This window comes from Astyanax mexicanus, chromosome 1, assembly GCF_023375975.1.
Source record: "Astyanax mexicanus isolate ESR-SI-001 chromosome 1, AstMex3_surface, whole genome shotgun sequence".
Lineage (NCBI taxonomy): Eukaryota > Metazoa > Chordata > Actinopteri > Characiformes > Acestrorhamphidae > Astyanax > Astyanax mexicanus.
The window spans coordinates 19,143,371-19,163,516 of NC_064408.1; the positions used below are offsets into that span (position 1 = coordinate 19,143,371).

Genomic DNA, 20,146 nt, shown 5'->3' on the forward strand with positions numbered 1-20,146 from the left:
CAGCATAATAAACACCCATCAATTAAGCGTTTAAGCTATTTTTTCTCCCGTTCTTCTTACTAACATGTATTGAGGTGTGTAACAGTACAGGATTTGTGGTTCTTGAATTTTTCATATTAAAATTCTCCACACATCAAGTCAGGTCATCACTGCAGGCATTACCATCTTACTGCATTTCTGATACAGTGGGAGTATTGTCTATTACAGTCCAATGTTCTAGACTGATGCAACTGTGCAGCAATGTTTCATTTTCAAAGCTGGATTCTGTCTGGATTCTGCATGGAGGACGTCAGGGCAACCCTTTTTCAAGTCCAAGATGACAGGGTGGACAGGGAGTTCTTGGACACATTTAAAAAGTTCGATATTTTTTATGAAACACACGTATTTATAAAACAATATACAATGTACAAAATATTTTTTAAAGTGAAGATTAATATTCTTCTATATTTATAATAATGCATTCATTCAGATTGTATGGAATTGAAAGAACTATACTGCTGTGGGTTAAAATTGAGGGAACAATTAATTAGAAAGAGGGAACAAGTAAATCAAATTTGACTAAATAGAGGGATAAAACCGATTGTTAAAATATGTTTTGTGTATTAATTGTATTAATTGTATGGAACAAGCGATACTGAGCAAAATGGTTATTAAATTAAAGAAATTATTTATTAAATTTAGGGAATAATTTATACGAATTAAGAAAACTGATTCTTTAATTTAAAGTTATTTTATAAATTCATATTTAATATTCAAATTGAGCAACATGTTAATTCAATAGATGGAACATTTAATAATTTGTTAAATTGAGAAAAACATATATTTTTAATTGAGTGAATTATTTGTTAAATTGAGCAAAATGTTTATTACTGTCATTTGGGGAAAAGGTGATTAAAGTGAGTGATTTGTTTTTAATTGGAAAAATGTTTTATTAAATTAAGGGGACATGTTATTAAATTAAGTGAATGGTTTATTAAATTGAGGAAACTTTTTATTAAATTGAGGAAACTGATTATCAAATTAAACAAAACAATTATTAAATTGAGTGAAGGATTTATTAAATTTTTAAAACTGATTATAAATTAAACAAAACAATTATTAAATTAAGGGAACAAGTTATTATATTGAGTAAAGGAATTATTACATTGAAAAAAACTGATTATTAAACTGAACAAAAAAATGTTTATTTGAGGGAACAAGTTATTAAATTAAGTGAATTCAATTAATTAAATTTAGCAAAGTGTTTATTAAATTGAGTGACTTATTTATTACATTGAGAAAACTGATCATTGAGAAAACTTTGAGAAAACTGATCACATTAATAAGTGAACACGGTATTAAATTAAGCAAAATGTTTATTAAAGTGAGGAAAAACGTTTTTAATAATTATTTATTTAGAAAGTATTTATTAAACGTAGGGAAGTTTTTTTTTTTTTTTTTACAGTATGTGAATATAGTTTTCTGTGATGGTACCTCAGGGTCTCCTTATGTGTGTGTGTGATTGGTGGGCGGGGTTTTGAGGTGTGAGTGAAGGACTGAGGGAATGAGCTCGCGCTCGGCGTTGGTTCACCCGCGCGAGCGCTTTCATAGCAACAACAACAGCGGTAGCGGCAGCGGCACGCGGACGGAGCGCATGCAGTACCGGGGCTGGATGTAGGAGGTGTAGGAGTCGCAGTGTTCAGCTGAGGAGCTCCGGGGGCTCGGCGGAGAGGCGCGCGCTGCGGGAAGCTCTCTGCGTAAGAAGTTGTGCAGCATGTCCTGCACCGGGCCGGTGTAGAGCTTAGCTGAGCGGCGGCGGCGGCGGCGGCAGTGGCATTATGGAGCGGGAGGGCCGCCGGTTCAGCAGAGGCGGGAGTGAAGGTTCCTCCGGCTCTCCGACGCTGTCAGAGGGGGGCGAGGAAGAGACTCACCGCGGCCCGTCTCCACTTTCAGAGGAGCTCCAGAGTATAGCTCTGAGTAGAGCGGAGGAGGAATCAGAGAATATGAGGAATGAAGACGAGCAGGAACGAGAAGAAGACCAGGAGGAGGATGGGGACCAAGACGAAATGGTAAAAATAACAAAAACAACAAAACACTACACATTAATTACAGTAAAAAGTGACTATCTGCGAGACTCGTGTATTAACCAGCGTGCTTGTGCTGTGTTTACCTTTTAAAGAAGCAGTACCTGGACCTAGATAATTCTTTAAGTGCTCAGAATTAAAAACTGGATAAGCAGGTGTGGTAATGGGTGTGTAAAGTAACATAATAGGGCTCTGATGGGCTGTGAGTCTACTAAGAAAGCTAGTCAAACTATTTTTGCTATGTATATAACTTTACTATAAAAAAACTAATTTGTAGGCCTGTCATGATTACGCTGTGCCAGAAATAAGACTACCGGTATTTTATGCTACTTTCAATACTAGTCATAAATGTTTTCTCACATATTTACACATTCTTGTTAATATTTGTGCAATTAGGCAGTAGATAAAAAAGTGCCTTCACAGAACAAACAAACAAAAAAACCCTGACATAAAAACCCAATGCAGGTGGTTCAAATAAGATCAAATCTTATAGCGCTGGAAAAAAATAAGAGACCACTTTAGTGTTTGAATCAGTTTCTCTGATTTTGCTAATTATAGGTATATGTTTGAGTAAAATGAACATTGTTGTTTTATTCTATAAACTACGGCCAACATTTTTTCCAAAATACCAACAAAAAATTAAAAACTAAAATTTTCATTTAGAGCATTTATTTGCAGAAAATGAGAAATGGCTGAAATAACAAAAAATAAGCAGAACTTTCAGACCTCAAATAATGCAAAGAAAACAAGTTCATATTCATAAAGTTTTAAGAGTTCAGAAATCAATATTTGGTGGAATAACCCTGTTTTTTAATCACAGTTTTCATGCATCTTGGCATGTTCTCCTCCACCAGTCTTACACACTGCTTTTAGATAACTTTATGCCACTCCTGGTGAGAAAATTCAAGCAGTTCAGTTCGGTTTGATGGCTTGTGATCATCCATCTTCCTCTTGATTATATTCCAGAGGTTTCAATTTGGTAAAATAAAAGAAACTCATCATTTTTAACTAGTCTCTTATTTTTTTCCAGAGCTGTGTATTTGTCTATACAGCACTTTTTACAACTTATGTTGTTGCAAAGCAGCTTTACAGAAATGTGGTAGAAGGACAAAGAATCAGACACATGTACTATCAATGACAATATGTGGGGGGGCTCATCCTCCTCTGGTCAGACAACTTATAAATTATATTAAACGATGAAAGTCATTATACATCCACATGGGTCTAATGTATTCAGACGAATACCCACACTAGCAATGAAAGCAGCTAATTAATGCTTAGCACCTCTTGGAACTTCTTTAGGAGAAAAAAGTTTCAGGTTCTACCTCATAAAGCAGACAAAAGTGGGCAAAGTTGACATCAAAGCAAAAGGTGCTACTAATGCTAAAGCTTATTAAACATATTTTGGCTTGTTTAACACTTTTTTGTTTACTTCCTAATTGCATATGTGTTCCATCATAGAGTTGATGCCTTCAATATAAACATAAACATACAAAACATAGAAAATAATACAAATAAAGAATTAACATTAAATGAAAAGGGGTATGTCTAAACCTGTCTCTGGTACTGTATGTTTTGATGATAAAACTATATGATTGGCAAGTTATAGCCTTTTTTAAAAGCATGGGATGTATGTTTTTTGGCAGTTCATATTGTTTTGCCTGAACTATTATTCACATTGACCCCCCTTACCTTCATAAACAAACATGCACTTAAAAACTGGCCAATATTGAGGTCAGCAAATTGTCATAGAGATGAAGTCTATATCGTTTGATAAAACAATAACATAATTATCCTGACAGACCAAAATGTTTGTAATGGAGTTGGGTAAATGTATAGAAACAGACTTTACATTAAAACCTTTCTTTTAACTTTCTTTACATTTAATCTATTTTATAATTACGTAAAATTAGGCCCACCTGAAGCACGGTTGTTGTTGTTGTTTTTAAAGAGCACATGTCAGGTATATTGTTCACATTGTGTGCCTAAAATAAACATAGAATTTTGTATTTGGGTATTTTGGCTTTTTTGGCCACCTTTACTTGATATGTGATTGTACAGTTGCCTAGCCAGGGAGAACACGTAGAGGAAGTTTGTGTTGCTTTCAGTTTATTGTGTTGGTCCAGTTTTTTCAATTGAATTGTACATAGTGTGAAATGTTTGGGGTTTAAACATTCTCAGTGATGCGCTTAGAGAGTGTATGCTCATGTTTTTGGTAGAGGAATTCCTGCTGTTAGCTTGTAAGCTTGTGTTTTACAGGTGTGGTGTGGAGTCAATCACAGTGATTGGTCTTCTTGAATTGTTGTTCGGTGTTTGAGACTGTGTTGTGAGCAGAAAAAAGACAGAACTTGCCACTTCCGGTACTTTCAGTTACCTTCACAGATCCAGTAAGGTGACCCTGGTGACCTTTTCTGGCCTGCAGGGTTGGAATATTGTAGGACTTGTTTCTGCTTCTTGAAATAGGCCAAATAATTAAGACTCTAAACAAAGCCGCCACGTCATTTGTCATGTGTACCTTTGTATGAAGGAAATCTGACTGACTCTGAATCTCATTAAGCACAAGTGCTTGAAAGCACCTGAGGCATGTCTCTGAATTGTTCATTTGCAACAGGTCAAGTGAGCATGCAGTGAGAGGCCTCAGTTCAGTGGCTGTCAGTGATTACCGAAATCTGCCATTGTTCTCACACAGTAAGTTCAGAAGCCAGGATTCTGGGAACCAGTGGCTTATCTTCTCAATCTGCTCAGGCTTTGTTTACTTTAGATGAGTCCAGCTGTAACGTGGCCTAAGTTTGCTTTTCTCTCATGTGAATGATCCTCACAGAGGTCTGATTGCTAGCGCTTGTCATAGGGTCTGAGCTCAGGCTAATCACAGGACCTGATCTGGATACGGTTTATTGTGCTCTGGGCTGAATAAGCTGAGATAATAGGGGAGATTTGTGAAGCTTACATTGAAGAGTAGTCTTCTCTTCAGCTTTATTTTTGTTCTAAAGTTCATGTTTTTCCCTTGAGTTCAGTGTGACTGCTTTTGTCTCAGACTCAAACACAGCTAAACCCAAATTTGAAAGGAAAATGTGAATTTGTTTTGTACATTACCTACCATAAAATTTGGGGCATAAGCATTCAAAACATGTAGAAATGTATGCTGCTGTATGTTAGTTTAAAAAGTTTCTGAATTAGTTGCAACTCGTTACTCTTTTAGACACCTCAGTAAAGGTGTCTGAAAAGTTGCTTCAATCTAGCAACTAGGGTTGCAACAAATGACTATTTTTGTAGTCGACTAATCTGCTGATTATTTGTTCAATTACTTTTTTTACGCCGATTATTTTTTTTTCCATGCCCTCCATTTGTATTTCTTACTGGTAAGGACAGCTAAACGTTAAGGCCCTAAAACCAGCTTTGCAGTTCATTTTAATAGTTTGACGTACCTATATCAAACAAAAAATTACAAATAGGCCTGTCACAATAATTGCAATATTGATTTATCGTACAATAAATTAACATGACCTAAATCATTTTTGATAATCATCATATTGTCTATTGTGTTTATTTGTTTGTTTGTTTACACATATAACAGTGAAGCATTTTAGCCATTAATGTTTCAATAACTGTAACTCCATACACACAGTGTGGACTCAAGTAGGTGAATAAATAATTATATAATTCCCAAACTGATGCCTACTGAAACCTAAATGATTATTTAAAATTTTAGCTTTAAAAAGAGTATAATTACTATAATTATGCTATTCTGTTATGATTATGTCAGTGGCATTTAATAGTCTTAAAATGACAAATATATACACTTATCCAGCTAACAACTAATGTTAGTAATGTTAATCAAGGAGTGAAGCCTGTTTAAACTCACTTCAGCAGCTCTCTGCAGTAATTTAACTCACCACGGGTAATATAGAAATGAGTATTTAAACTGTAACATTTTTGTGGAGTTAAATGTGTTTGTTTGTGTTTAATGGACAGCGCTGATATTACATTGTTTGCACGTCTCGACCTCTCTTTAATCATTGCAGCCCTACTAGCAACACAACTGTATGTTGGCACACAGTAAAGCACACAGAGCTGATATCACTGTGCTGAAGTATAGATACAGTAGATGGGTATAAATCCTGCTAAATTAGGCTATGGAGCAGTGGAATTGAATCTTCTGGAGTGATGTAACTTATCCAGTGCCTTCGGGATGAGTTTGGGTGGCGTTGTTTGTCCAGAGTTAATCATCCAACATAAGTACCTGACCTTACTAATAGTCCTGTGTCTGAACACAATCAAAACCTCACATCAGTGTTCTAGCAGCATCTAGAGATATGCTTGTCATAATAACCATTTTGTTTGGACGATATATTGCTCTAGAAAAAATTGTGGTAAAAACAAACTGGTTAAACAAAGTTTATCAGACATTGGGATTAGAATATGTATATACAGCTCTAAAAAAATAAGCCAATTTTTTTTTAATTATGAGTTTCTTTGATTTTACCAAATATGAAACCTCTGGAATATAATCGAAAGGGAGATGGATGATCACAAGCCATCAAACCAAGCTGAACTGTTTGAATTTTTGCACCAGGAGTGCAGGCATAAAGTTATCTAAAAGCAGTGTGTAAGACTGGTGGAGGAGAACATGCCAAGATGCATGAAAACTGTGATTAAAAAACAGGATTATTCCAGCAAATATTGATTTCTGAACTCTTTAAACTTTATGAATATGAACTTGTTTTCTTTGCATTATTTGAGGTCTGAAAGTTCTGCATCTTTTTTGTTATTTCAGCCATTTCTCATTTTCTGCAAATACATTCTCTAAATAACAATATTTTTATTTGGAATTTGGGAAAAATATTGTCTGTATTTTATAGAATAAAACAACAATGTTCATTTTACTCAAACATAAACCTATAAATAGCAAAATCAGAGAAACTGATTCAGAAACTGAAGTGGTCCAGAGCTGTATAATGGGCAATATTTAGGCATGTGCTAAATATTCAGGGAATATGGGAAAAATAATAATTTATACTGAACAGTGACCTTCCCAAAGATGAAAAAGTGAAAAAAATGAAAGAAAACTTGTGAAAACATAAATAAGGTATTTGGCCTTTAGCCAAATGTTTTATTTTGTTGGTTTTAAATACTGCCTAAATATTCAGCACCTGAATTGTGAATATTGGGAAAAAATAAACATTCTTTTTCATTCTCAGTGATGTTTATCATAGCAAGATCAAATCTCAACCAAAATTATAAAAAAAAGTGAAAAAATAAGTTTGGTATTTAGTTCTAACCTAAAAGTTGCTTTTTACATGTCTTGCAATATTGAGGTCAGAAAAAATGATTGAGGTTATTTCCTTATATTGAACTATAGTTATCAGAATGTTTGTGACCGGTCTAATCTAGTGTAAACCTAGTTGCTGTTACTGCAGAAAGGAGGGCATATAAGGCTTTGCATGTCAGGGCACAAAGTTCAGTTTGAGTGTAGTTTAAATTGACATTTAAAATGCATCACTGATGCTTTGGTTTGTGCTTTGAATTTATAGCAGAAGGGATGAATTATTTATCAGTGTACGTCACAGTTTAGCTCAGGTTTGTTGTTTTGATATCATAGTGAGCTTTTGTTTGCCACAATCCAATAGTATCTCACTCTAAACAGGGGGTAGAGTACCATATCCTGCAGTAAATCTGCAATCTGACCGCTTTTATATGAACTTATCAACCTCATTTCAGCGGTCTTAAATAGCTCTCTTCTCCCTTCTTTCTCCCTCCTGAATAGTGATCTAAATAGGAGAGGACATTCTAACGTGAAGCAGGGAAACTGCCCGCAGAGATTCTTTCACCTTTACAATAGTCCATGAACTGGTACAAAGGCAGAGGGGCTCATAGGGAGATCTTGTGATGTCTATGTTTACGTGAGCTCATTGACCTAACGGCCTTGCATAATGCATTTAGGGCATCATGTTCTTGGGAAAGAAAGTTGTTGAATAATTGCTCATTATAAACTGCCATAATGGTTATGAATGTAATGAGAAAGCCGGGCTTAAGTGTACCCACCTGGGATGTACACCTGATATCTATTTTCAAAATGCTCTAAAACATTTTACACATTAAAAGAAATGTACATTGACATGCATTCGACACCTACCCATTCTTCTTTCCCTTGAATTTTGTGGTATGTGAGTGGAGGCTGCAGTCGTATGGTGCTGCCCACTGTGGGTGGTAATCTCTTTTATGTCCCTGGTATATATGTGACACTGTTGATCAAGGAATGGAGGAAATTGGAAGTCAATCAATCAATCTTTATTTTGACTCAAATTTAGTTAGGACAAACCTCATTTTCAGTGTAGTCCAGTGCCCCGCAACTTCAAAAATGAAATCTCCCATTCATCTGGCACCCACGGTCTCATTTAAAATCCTATTTTATACAGGTGTGACCCTTTCAAAGGCATGTCCCGAGCCTTTTGATTAATTCATAATCAGTTTATTTCACATGCCTTTAGTATATGCATGTGTTTGATGTTTCTTCAACATGTTATTGCTGGTTCACAGGCATTTTTAGGACCGGCCAGATGATACAAATTTTAAAGCTTTATATGCAGCGGCATTTTGTTTTTGCTTTTTTGTCATATTGATATTTTTCAGATTTTCTTTAATATCAGACAAAGATAACCTGAGTAATTATAAAAAGCACTTTTTAAATGATTCATTTATTTATTAAAGGAAAAAATGTGTGAAAAAGCGTTGCCCTCTAAAACTAATAACTTGGTTGTGGCACCCTTGGCAGCAACAACTGCAATCAAGTCTTTCACATCTCTGTGGAGAAATTTCGTTCCACTCTTCTTTACAGAATTGTTTTAATTCAGACACATTGGGGGCCACTCCAAAACCTTCATTTTGTTTTTTAAGCCATTCAGAAGTGGACTGACTTGTTTATGAACTTTGGATCATTGTCCTGCTGCAGTTTCTGAAATCATGTGTACAAAAAGTTCCACTTTTGTCATGTCAGTCCAAAGAAGTGTTTTGGCAAATGTGAGATGGGCTGTTGTGTTCTTATTACTGCAGTTCTTTAAATGTTGTTCTGGGGTCTTTCGTGACCTCCTGGATGAGTTGTCCATGCCCTTTCTGAATAATTTTGGTCAGCCAGCCACTCCTGGGAAAGTTTACCAGTGTTCCATCCATGTTTTATCGATTTGTGTATAATAGCTCTTACTGTGAATCGCTGGAGTTTCAAAGCTTTAAAAATAACTTTGTAACCTTTTCCAGACTGACAGATAACCAATGACTTTGTTTTCTCATCTGTTTGGGAATTTCTTCAGATTGCAGCATAATGTGTTGCTTTTTGAGATCTTTTATAGGCTTCATGTTGGCAGACAAATTCTAGCAGGGATTCATCATCTCGAACAGCACTGACAGCAGCGAGTGTGCCTCAGTTATACACACAGCAGTTTAATTTTTTTTTGTTTTGCAGTTGTGTGTTAGGAGTGTTTGCCTTAATTGTGACCTTCATTATAACCAGTAGTTTTCAGTTTTTTGGACACAGAACAGCACAATCAGTGTGCAACACTCTTTACCTAGTTTTTTTAAAATGTAGAATGTAGAAATGAACACCTGTTTCAGATAAAAAAGCCCTCTGCAGTTCTGGAGGAGCAGCAATATAAATAGTCTCAGGTATCAAAATCACAGCCCGGTGCTCTAAATGTATGTGTATATATGTATATATGAAGGACATCTACATTGGCTTTGATGTTATTTATTGTTTCTCGATCATACCTCTCCATACTGGATAATGACCTTTCGTGACCTTATCAGTATCCCTGTTGCTCTCTAAGCTGGATTCCTACAGCAGCCATCACATCAGGATCCATTACTGGCTCCATTAGTCCGGTATATCGTCCATCTAAGGTGCCATTTCCGGGTTATAAATAACCCTCCATTTATTTTAGTGTAGCTTTTCATTGTGAAGGCGCTGTGCGGAGTCAGTGAATGGCTTACAGGCTAAGAGGATTCATCTGTAATCTCTTTAAGGCTCCTCTGCCTCCACAAGGGGTGATGTCATTCCCAGCATGCCTGTCTGATTTCTGCTGTTGATCTCACACGATGCATTCGAAATGTGAATGACAAGACTATTGCTCAGAATTCATTGACTGCAATGGCGCTTAGGAGGAATTTGACTGTATCAGAGACTAGTACGTCGTTGGAAGGATATGAGGTAAGCTTTTTAAAAAATTTAAAGTTGGGATTGAGTGCTGGAATTCATCAGAACCAGAAATTTCTGGTTCAGCTGAAACATAAGTTGAATGGGTTGAAAGGTTAGTATTGAGATATTATGGAAACTACTCTGTCCATTTCTGTTTAGAGAAAGTGTGTTATCATTTTGAAACTATTCTTATTTTGGTTTTAAAAAATGAGAAAGTTGTAGAGAAAAGTAAGAAAACAGCTGCAGCAGCAATGTCTGAAAATCAATCCTAAAACAAATATTTTGCTTTTAGGTCAGCATAAGTGTTTGGGTAGGCAACCTGTTTAGTTTCAGCATGAGAACTAGCCTGAAGCAAACTTCCATCAAATTCAACCTTTGTGCCTATTGACTAATGTGCTATTAGATATCCTCTGTCAATATTCAGGTCTGTGGAATAATGGAGCTCTGTGGAATTAGGAGTGCTTTTAATATGCCTGGATTATCAAAGATAGACACTAATCCCAGCATGCAGGGAAAGTTCCTTGTCTTGGCAGGCTTGTCCGTGTTGTCCCAGGGAGTGTGTCCTACTTGCTCTTGCAGAGTCTCTGAGGGAGATGTACTCTCAGGACATGTGCAGAGTTTCTGTTTGCTTTAAAGACCGCTGTGTGATTTAGGAACAGTGGTGTGGTGACCCTGCTGTTTAGTTTGCTTTAGCTGTTTGACACGTCCTACTCAAATTTATGAATTTTAGAATGGAATTATATTTAGTTTGTATTTAAAACTGTAGAAACAAAGATTAAGTTTCTGAGACTGCTGAAAGAAAATCAGTCGTCCTGTTCGTTTGGTGGTAAAGATTTTATAACCTTAATGAAATTAGTGTTTACCCAATTTTAAGAGGTTTTAGGCCACTGATCTGTTGGCTCGCCTGTTATTCATACTTTCAAGCAACAACATAGTCATAATAACTATATTTATTTGCTGAGATGTAAACAAAGTAATTCAGGGTTGTATGCTGTGAAATGGTTAATTGTAGAATTGTATAATCAGCAATTAATTGTTGTACTGGACTATGGCCTTCATTGCCACCTTTGTTCAAGAGACACTAAACTCTTCAACATTTGACTCTGCTACTTTGACTTGTCAAGTTTCTGTAGAACCTTGCATTTGCCCTAGTTAAGTCTGAATGATGTATGATATGGTAAAATGATCATTGAAGCTCATGGGTAGCCCCTACATTGGATCTAGTTCATGTTTTGTGACACACTTACATGACACAATTTACATGCATTTCTGAACAAGCTGATAGATATAGACCTGTCAGTAGAAGCATGTATACTAAGGAAGTTGAGCTATTATTGGACTTTATACTAGTATGGGTGTTTTCTCACTTACCTTTTTGTTCTGGATCTGACCCAAAACACACACCCTTGTACAAACCAATTCCTGTCAAACAGATTGAGTCACAACACACATAATTAATGGCGCTACATTGCTGTGCTTTATTGTGCTTACTAAACTGCAGTGTAAAACCAAAACCAGACAACCAACCAACCAAATGGTTAGATGTTGGTCTGGACTTCCACTTTGTTGCTCTAAATATGCATCGTTTAGCAGTACTCAAAGATTTGTTTTCTGCCAGCTTCACCAGAGTTCCATGGTGTAGTTTATAGTGTGCTAGGCCTGGAGTAGCAATAAAAGAGATCCTCAATATCCTCAATATCCACACCATTACAGTCAGTGAAGCATCAACATGATTTTAAAGCCTCACACAAGTTGTGATGGGTCCTTGATTTTCCTAACTAAATCTTTTAACTGCATTCTCTTAATTTTAGGCTATTGCTTCATAAACATGATTTATTTTAGCTTCTATTTTGAGAGTAATTTTTGTAGCCCAGTAGTACACATCCCATACATTTCTCATATACAGCTTTTTGTAAGCAAACAATATTTTATAAGGCCCAAAGACACACAGCTGCTTGTGTCTAGAGGCAGATCTGATCAACACAGGAAGCTGCAGGCTCCCTGCTGGGAGTTTGCAGGGATGTAGAAGCTTTGAGTGTGGAGGGAGTGTAAAGCTAGCAGGAGCTGCAGTTCATGTCCTCGGTTCATGTGGTGGAGCCGAGCTCAGCAGCGGAGGTCTGAAATATAAACAGTCGTGACCTTCTGATGAGCATGATTTAGCTGGGAATGGAACCGGGGTGAGAGTTGAGGTCAGCCAGATGTCTGATGACAGCGACTTTCCTTACAAAGTTCCTCTGGGATCCAATTTTTCACACGGAGGTGTTGATCTGAAATGTCATTTATTCCATGTCTATTTTTATCAGCTTTGATGCTGATACAAGAGTCTTTGGATGAAGTCCATAAAGAGGGTTTTATTGGACTGTCTTTGCCAAACTATCACTTTGATAAACTATCCAAATACATGTCAAAAGATGGTTGTGGTATAAGTGTTGCATTGGTTCTTAGAGCTAGAGCTCTACATGGACATGGGATCTCTTCTGTCTGCAAAATCTATTATCAACGGCTCCAATTAACACAGAATGTATGGGAGCAATGCAACTGCCAAGGAATATGGTATAAAAATGTTTCTGATGAAGATTAATTGTAGATGCACCTTTTGAGGATATCTTCGTGTGTAGAGTTTAGAGCATGTAGTGAAACCATGTTTATCCATGTTTGGTTTCCAGAAACTGTGAATGCATTAAAGTTTCGAGATGAATTGGATGCATTAATGCATGTTAACAACATTATGTAAAAAAAAAAAGCTCTCTCGCCGTTCACAGATGAGTATTATCGGACTGTAGCCTGCGTGTTTGCCGTGATAAAGTAACATGGGATATCACCCTGGCTTACCAGAACACTCAGGATTCCTTAGTGTATCGATGTCAGGCGGCATTAGCTATCGCTAGCAGTTAGCTGATAATGCTAATGCTGCTGCACCCAGCCTTAGTGGAAATCTGGAAATCTAAGCTTAATAATGGAAGTGCTTTACTCACCCAAATAAACAGGAGAGAAATATGTGTATATTAAAATCCAGCGTTCGTTTGAAATGTTTAAGAATTACAGTTTTGTTTTACTTAACTTAGCTTATTTTTACAGGTTGCCATCCAGCAGTGAGACTTGCTGAATTAGAAGGAAAACATGGCGACACTCCTATTCTTTACTAGTGTTGCATAGTGTGACTTATAATCTGGTGCGCCAAAATATTATTGCAAAAAATAGGGTATGTGTTTTGTTCATGTGATCAAAAAAGTCCTTGTCCGGTACAAACATCTTTGTTTTTTTACTTGTCCTTTTGTTTCTGTTGCCAAATATTTGGTGCCAAGTTGGAGTGCTTTAGTGTTGTAGTGTTGTGGGGTTGTAGACTATGTTAAGAACCCTTTAGAACTTGTTAGCCGGGACGCTCAGCTTGACTCTTCACAAGCAGCATGTTCCACTTCAGCAAACTGTGTCAGCTAAGTAGGGTTTGGGAGAGTTCTGTGGCCCAGTTCCCCCTTCAGTCACTTTGTGTTCGTGGGTTACAGGGTTGGATGGCTGCTGGAAGATGGCGTATGGGTTCCTGCTCTCATGTTACTGTGTCTGCTTCCATATGAAGGCTATTTTAAGGGGTGAAAGGTGACCACAGAGCTTGCTCACATGGAGATGACGAGCGCCTGGTCTGTGTAGGTCTTCATGTGTCAGCTGATTGATTTCTGACAGGGATATAGGAGAAGGGTTAAACAGAACGACTGAAGCACCTTGTAGTGGAAGCTGGAGTGTTAAATACTGCTTAGCTAGGTATGAGCTGAGAATGCTGAAAATGTCTATAGCCTAACTGCATTCATTTTGCTTTATTTATCACGCTTCTTATTCAGTAAAACACCTGTTAAGTGCAGAGTAGCATGTAGCAAGATTAGCAGAAGACACTAATATCATATAACATCATGTAAACATGTTAATGTTGTTGTGTGGTAACCTAGGAAAGCTGACCTAGATTTGTGTGTGCTTGTGTGTATTATACATACAGCACTGCAGACACCCTTAGATCAAACTGACTTCAACAGTAAATGGCAACATGACCTGAACCCATATTTGGTGTGCTGTACTGAGGCAGTGTTTATATGTGAGGATGTGTAGTGTTCCTAAACTTGCATACACTTGCCGAACAGTTTATTAGTGAGACCAGCAGACACTTGTACAGCTGAATGTAAGTGTTAATGGATCGTAGGTTTGAGTGTGTCAAATCTATTCTAATCTAGATGGTGTAGATGGTGATTTAATTGGAGTAAAACTACTGGTTTCATCATAGAAACTTAAAGGAGCATTCTGTGGGAAATGAGAGCGAGCCTGTGAAATAGCTACAGCAGTCCAATTTCAAAACACCACAGAGAGTTGTCTGCCCCGCCCACCCTTCCCCAGACTTAAAGCTCACTCTGGTTGCCAAGTTGAGGAAGCTGCATCTACACAATCCAGTACAAAGACAAGTTCACTAACTTCTAACATGACAAACAACGATGAGTCATACTCTTTAAGTTAATCAGCTAATAAATAGGTTTGGAGTTTTTTTATTGTTTGCACATTATAAACAGGCTCATGTGAACTTTATCTGTAGCTAGCTAACCTAGCTTTATGCACCTCTAGCTGCGTTAGTCAAGCCTGTTATACCGGTAAAATCCCACTGCTCCAAAAAAACAAACCCTGATTTAGTTGAGTTACTACTTTACAGGTCCTAGTAATATATTGCTTAAATAAGCAGATGACATACACAACTATATTTGAGTAGCCTACCATTTCATCTTGTTGCAGCCTGATCTAGATCTCAGGTATGACCTGCCCTCACTGCTGTCAAGCGAAGCCAGTGAAGACTGGGCGGGTGCCGCTGGTAGGAGAGGCAGAGAAACTTTCAAACTCACTGCCAATATTTACTCTTGTTTTATTGCTTCTTTGATCACTGAGATTTGTGAGTAATGATGAGGCTTTTTAGGCTGTGTAGCAGCTAAAGTTTCTGCTGAACCAGCCCGCTTGCTAGCTTCCATTCTGCAACACTGCTTGCGTGCTGTCTACTGGCAAAATCAGGGTGGAGTTAATGATGAGCATCAGGCAGAGTCAGAGGCCAAAACAAACACAGATACCGTGACGGACTGCACACTTCAAATAGGAACGTACTGGCTAAAATGTTGTTGACAAGAGCTGCCAGTGCTTTTAATCAGCGTGTATTTAATAATCTGATGTTACATCCTGATCATTTTATTATTTACTCCTGGAAATATAATCCTTAATGTTCATTTGTGCTGCATGTTGACTAGTGTTGACAAGTGACAGTCGATTTAAAACACTGTTAGATAGACTAAAATTTTAAACACCACATGAATGTTTAAGTTTTCTTTGGATAAATCAAAACAGAATAAAATGAAATATCTGGCCTTAAACTATTTTGCAAACAAAATAAAATATATAAGCATTTGTTTGTTTCCTAAACAGTAACTTACCAAGACCCTGATTATAAAACAGTACTAGTTTACCCAAAAGGACAAATGTACCAACAATTATATAATGTAACAACAAAAATCTACTACATAATTTACATGCAGCAGGCATATAAATGGCAAACATACTATTAAATTAAAATACAGTAAATACAAACACAAAATAAACTGCTTTCCAAAGTATCCCAATGTCTGGATATGGAGTTTTTTGCAACATGTGCAAAATGTTTTGCCAGTATTCTTGTGAACGATACAATATGGCACATCCTTCCTAATACACAGTACTGAGCATGTTTTTTTCACAAGTTATTATTATTTTGCAACTGTTTTCACCATTAAAAATAGGTTATTTATGTATGTATGTATGTATGTATGTATTTATATCTTGCTTCCCATAGAAAAAAATATTTACTCTTCCCAAATGTTTGTGATTTAATGGTGTCATCAAAAATTTAATAGTTCAGTTATAATAGTCAAGTCATTGTGCCTTTTCTTTTTCAACATGAACAAAAATATGTTTATTTGCTTACATAATCACCACACACCAGAACTGTTCTTATGAGTGCACTCAGTTGACTTAAATACTTGAACAGTCAGTTACCCACTAGGCATGGAATGACCTTGCAGTGAAATACTGTATCCTGGTGCCAAACAACACACTGTTTTTCTTTTTGTGTTGTGCTGAAAATTGGCAGCTGAGAAATATGTGATCTTGAAAATAAAGGAAAGTTGTCAAACAGATCAAAAGACTATAATTGTCTGTAAATATCTAAACTGAAGTGAAATTTGTTTTCCAGTCTCTCAAAATGTTCAGTTCTTAGTTACTGTTGGGTAGGGCTGTGTATTGGCTACTTGGCCATGCGATACGCATCAATATACTGAATATTAGGGGTGTAACTGTGCCTTCTGTTCATGATTTGATTTATGATTCTGGATTCATTTGGAACTAATTTTGAATTTCAAAAAATGAGACCCACGAGAGTCAACCACACTCCCACCAACACACATTTCAGAAAAAATGCTCTTGTGTGATTGGCTTCCGTTAGAAATGACAAACATCCTCTGCCCTTTGCTTACGCCCACTGGTTCTTTGGCCTGCACTAGCAGGATTGCGACCTCAGGCAACTGAAAAACATTTCAGAACAGAAAATTAAATTGTATTTTTCGCACAAAGCACACTGTCAAATTTTCTATCGCAGCGCATGCAATGATGCTTTGTTACACCCCTACTGAATATATATGCCAATGTATTTTGCAGTTGTTTAAATCTTGTTTTTGGAAAACTATCATAGTAGAATGCAAACTCTCATATTTATATTTATAAAATCTGGCTTTTTTTATCCAATTATAATAGTGGGATCTAATGACAACAAGTACAACACTGCTATCTAGTGGTAGGGATTTAATCACAACCCAAGATGAACAACTGTCTGAAACAAATCTTTACATTTAAACTAATAATTAAAGCTGATGTCTGTAAGTTTTGGGATTTAGGGCCCTATCTGGTGTGAATGGGTAATTGCACCGAGCATGCAGAAGAATAAGTTTCCCTTGCTCCACCAGCCGCTTGCATTCGGTAAAACTGAGCTGGATCCTCTTTTAGAGACTGTTCATGTGACGTAAGTATGTAAAGATGCGTGAAGTGGCCAGAAGAACTCCCGTGAAAAGTGAACAGACACCCCAGTTTTTAGAATAAAGGCTTAGCAGGAATGACAATGAAACTGAAACACCTGGTTTTAGACCACAATAATTTGTTGTCCCGACGGACTCTGGTATGTCACCCATAATGTTGTGTGCATTGCAATATTCTGGGCAAAACTGTGCTCTTACCCTGCTAATTGAACCTTAACACTCTGCTCTTACTGCTGCAATGTGCAATTAATGAAGATTGACCACCAGGCTGCTCCAATTTAGCCATGAAACCTCCCACACTAAAATGACAGGTGTTTCAGTTTCATTGTCCAACCCCTGTATATCAATACTTTTGTATACATCCCTACTTTTGGATAGGTTTAATTTTTATATTATAACTTGGAGAAACAGCTTTATGACATGGTTCCAGAGGGACTGCTTGTTCAGTTCAGTGATGAACTGTGGACTGACAACACAGCTGCAGTGTGTAGGAAAGGTCAGAGCAGGATACATCTCCTGAGGAGACTCAGGTCATTTTACTTGAAGGGGATCCTCTTGTGGCACTTCTCAGTGCTGTGGTGGCCAGTACTCTGCTGGGGCAGCAGCATGAGGAAGACAGGAAGAGACTAAACAAGCTTATAAAGAAGTTCAGCACTGTCCTGATGTGTCATCTTGACCCAGTGGAGGTGGTGGGAGACAGTTAACTCACGTGTAGAAGAGCGTGGCTCTCCATGCAGCACACTCTGACAGCAAGGGGCAACACTAGGCTGCTGCACCAGCTCTGTGTAAAGGAAAGATATACCACAGGTTCTTCCTTCCTGCTGCTGTCAGACTGTAGAACACATGCTGCTCTTAGTAAACAACCACCACCAAAATCTGATAAATACACTTGGGTAATTAAACTGTGTACTGTTTACTATACACAACTGTTTACTGATGACTGCTCTACTGCTCCTCTGTATGCAGTATACCTAGTTCAGCATGTGTGTTTACTGTTTATTATCTTAGAGATATGTTAAAACAAGTTTGCTTGGTGCAACCCACTAAATTGTATTAGTCTGTAAATGCAGGCATGGTGCAGATTATGTTTAAACTAAGATATGGTCAAACCTGCTGCAAAACGTATCTATTAAGCCAGTTGTGCAGTTGCTAGGGTAAATATTGATATATTTATATCAATTTTAATGCAAGATATAAATAAATACCATATTGTAAGATTAACATCTGTGTACAGGAGTCATGTATAGGTTGCTTGTGTGGAAATGGTTATATAGTCGAGAGAGTACAGTCTGTACAATGCAATTTTATTGTAGGAACATTGTAATTAAAATATATATAATCATACAGTTCAGTTATATGTAAGAGTTGAACATGCTGCACTTTAGAGAGTCAGTGTTTTCCAGGAAAATCTTACAGCACTTCATGCTTCCCTCTGCTGACAAATTTTATGGAGATGCAGATTTTATTTTCCAGCAGGACTTTGCACACTGCCCACACTGCCAAAAGTACCAGTTGGTCTTATATAACAATATTCTTATTTTCTGAGACACTGATTTTGGGGTTTCATTGGCTGTAAGCCATAATCAACAATAAAAGAAATAAAGGCTCAAAATAGATCACTCTGTGTGTAATACATTTATGTAATATATTACATTACATTACAATACATTACATTTCATTTGGCAGCCGCTTTTGTCCAAAGCGACTTACAATAATGAAGTACAAAAGTAATAGGAATTAAGATAATCCATTTTTTTAGGGCTTAAAGGAGGTCGAAGGGAAATAAAGGGATAGAGAAGTGAAGTAGGGGAGGAAGGAAATGGGGTTAGAAGTAGTTAGTGTGTTAGAGGTGTTAAGAGAGTAAGTGCTCTTTGAAGAGCTCTGTCTTCAGGAGTCTCTTAAAGATAGTGAGAGATTCTCCTGATCTGGTAGTGGAAGGTAGTTTGTTCCACCATTGGGGAACTCTCTATGAGAACAGTCTGGATTGCTTTGTGTGAGTGTTTGGCAAAGCGAGGCGACGTTCATTGGAGGAGCGCAGCGGCCGGGAGGTAGCGTAAGTCTCCAGAAGTGAGTGAAGGTAGGAAGGGGCCTGTTCTGTCATCACCTTGTAGGCGATTGTAAGAGTTTTGAATTTGATGCGAGCATCAACTGGTAGCCAGTGGAGCTCAATGAGCAGCGGGGTGACGTGCCCATTTTGGTTGGTTGAAGACCAGACGTGCTGCTGCATTCTGGATCATTTGGAGTGGTTTTACTACGCAGGCCGGGAGGCCAGTTAGCAGGGCATTGCAGTAGTCGAGGCGTGAGATGACGACTGCTTGTACCAGGAGTTGGGTGGCCTGTTGCGTCAGAAACGGTCTAATTTTTCTGATGTTATAAAGCGCGAAGCGGCAGGATCGAGCAACTGAGGCCACATGGTGCGTGAAGGAGAGCTGGTCATCAACCATGACACCCAGGTTCCTAGCAACCTTTGTCGGTGAGAGAGAGAGAGAGTCGATGCTTATAGAGAGGTTGTGTTGAAAAGATGGTTTTGCAGGTATGACCAGAAGTTCAGTCTTTGAGAGATTTAGTGGAAGGTGATGCTCCTTCATCCAAGAGGATATGTCAGAGAGACACTGCGATATCCGTGCAGAGATTGAGTGATCTTCAGGTGAGAATGACAGGTATAGCTGGGTGTCATCAGCAAAGCAATGGTAGGAAAAGCCATGTGAGTGGATAACCTGACCAAGAGAGGCAGTGTATATTGAGAAGAGAAGGGGACCCAGTACCGAACCCTGGGGAATCCCAGTGGATAGGGAGTGGGCTGAGGACAGCTGTCCTTGCCA

At 37.7% G+C, this 20,146-nt stretch overlaps 1 protein-coding gene across 6 annotated transcripts in view; it reads left to right on the plus strand.

The window, feature by feature from the left end:
* Positions 1 to 1,435: 1,435 nt before the first annotated feature.
* Positions 1,436 to 20,146, plus strand: part of mast4 (microtubule associated serine/threonine kinase family member 4) — a 182,174-nt gene continuing 163,463 nt past the window's right edge. For 5 of the 6 annotated variants that reach the window (XM_022667775.2, XM_022667781.2, XM_049474330.1 and 2 more), the window contains exon 1: positions 1,436 to 2,048. In XM_022667775.2, coding sequence (XP_022523496.2) covers positions 1,818 to 2,048 — 231 coding nt within the window. In that variant the 5' untranslated portion in view covers positions 1,436 to 1,817. Of the gene's footprint in view, positions 2,049 to 10,150; positions 10,261 to 20,146 lie in introns of those variants that run through there. The other variant, XM_049474341.1, reaches the window with a different exon arrangement.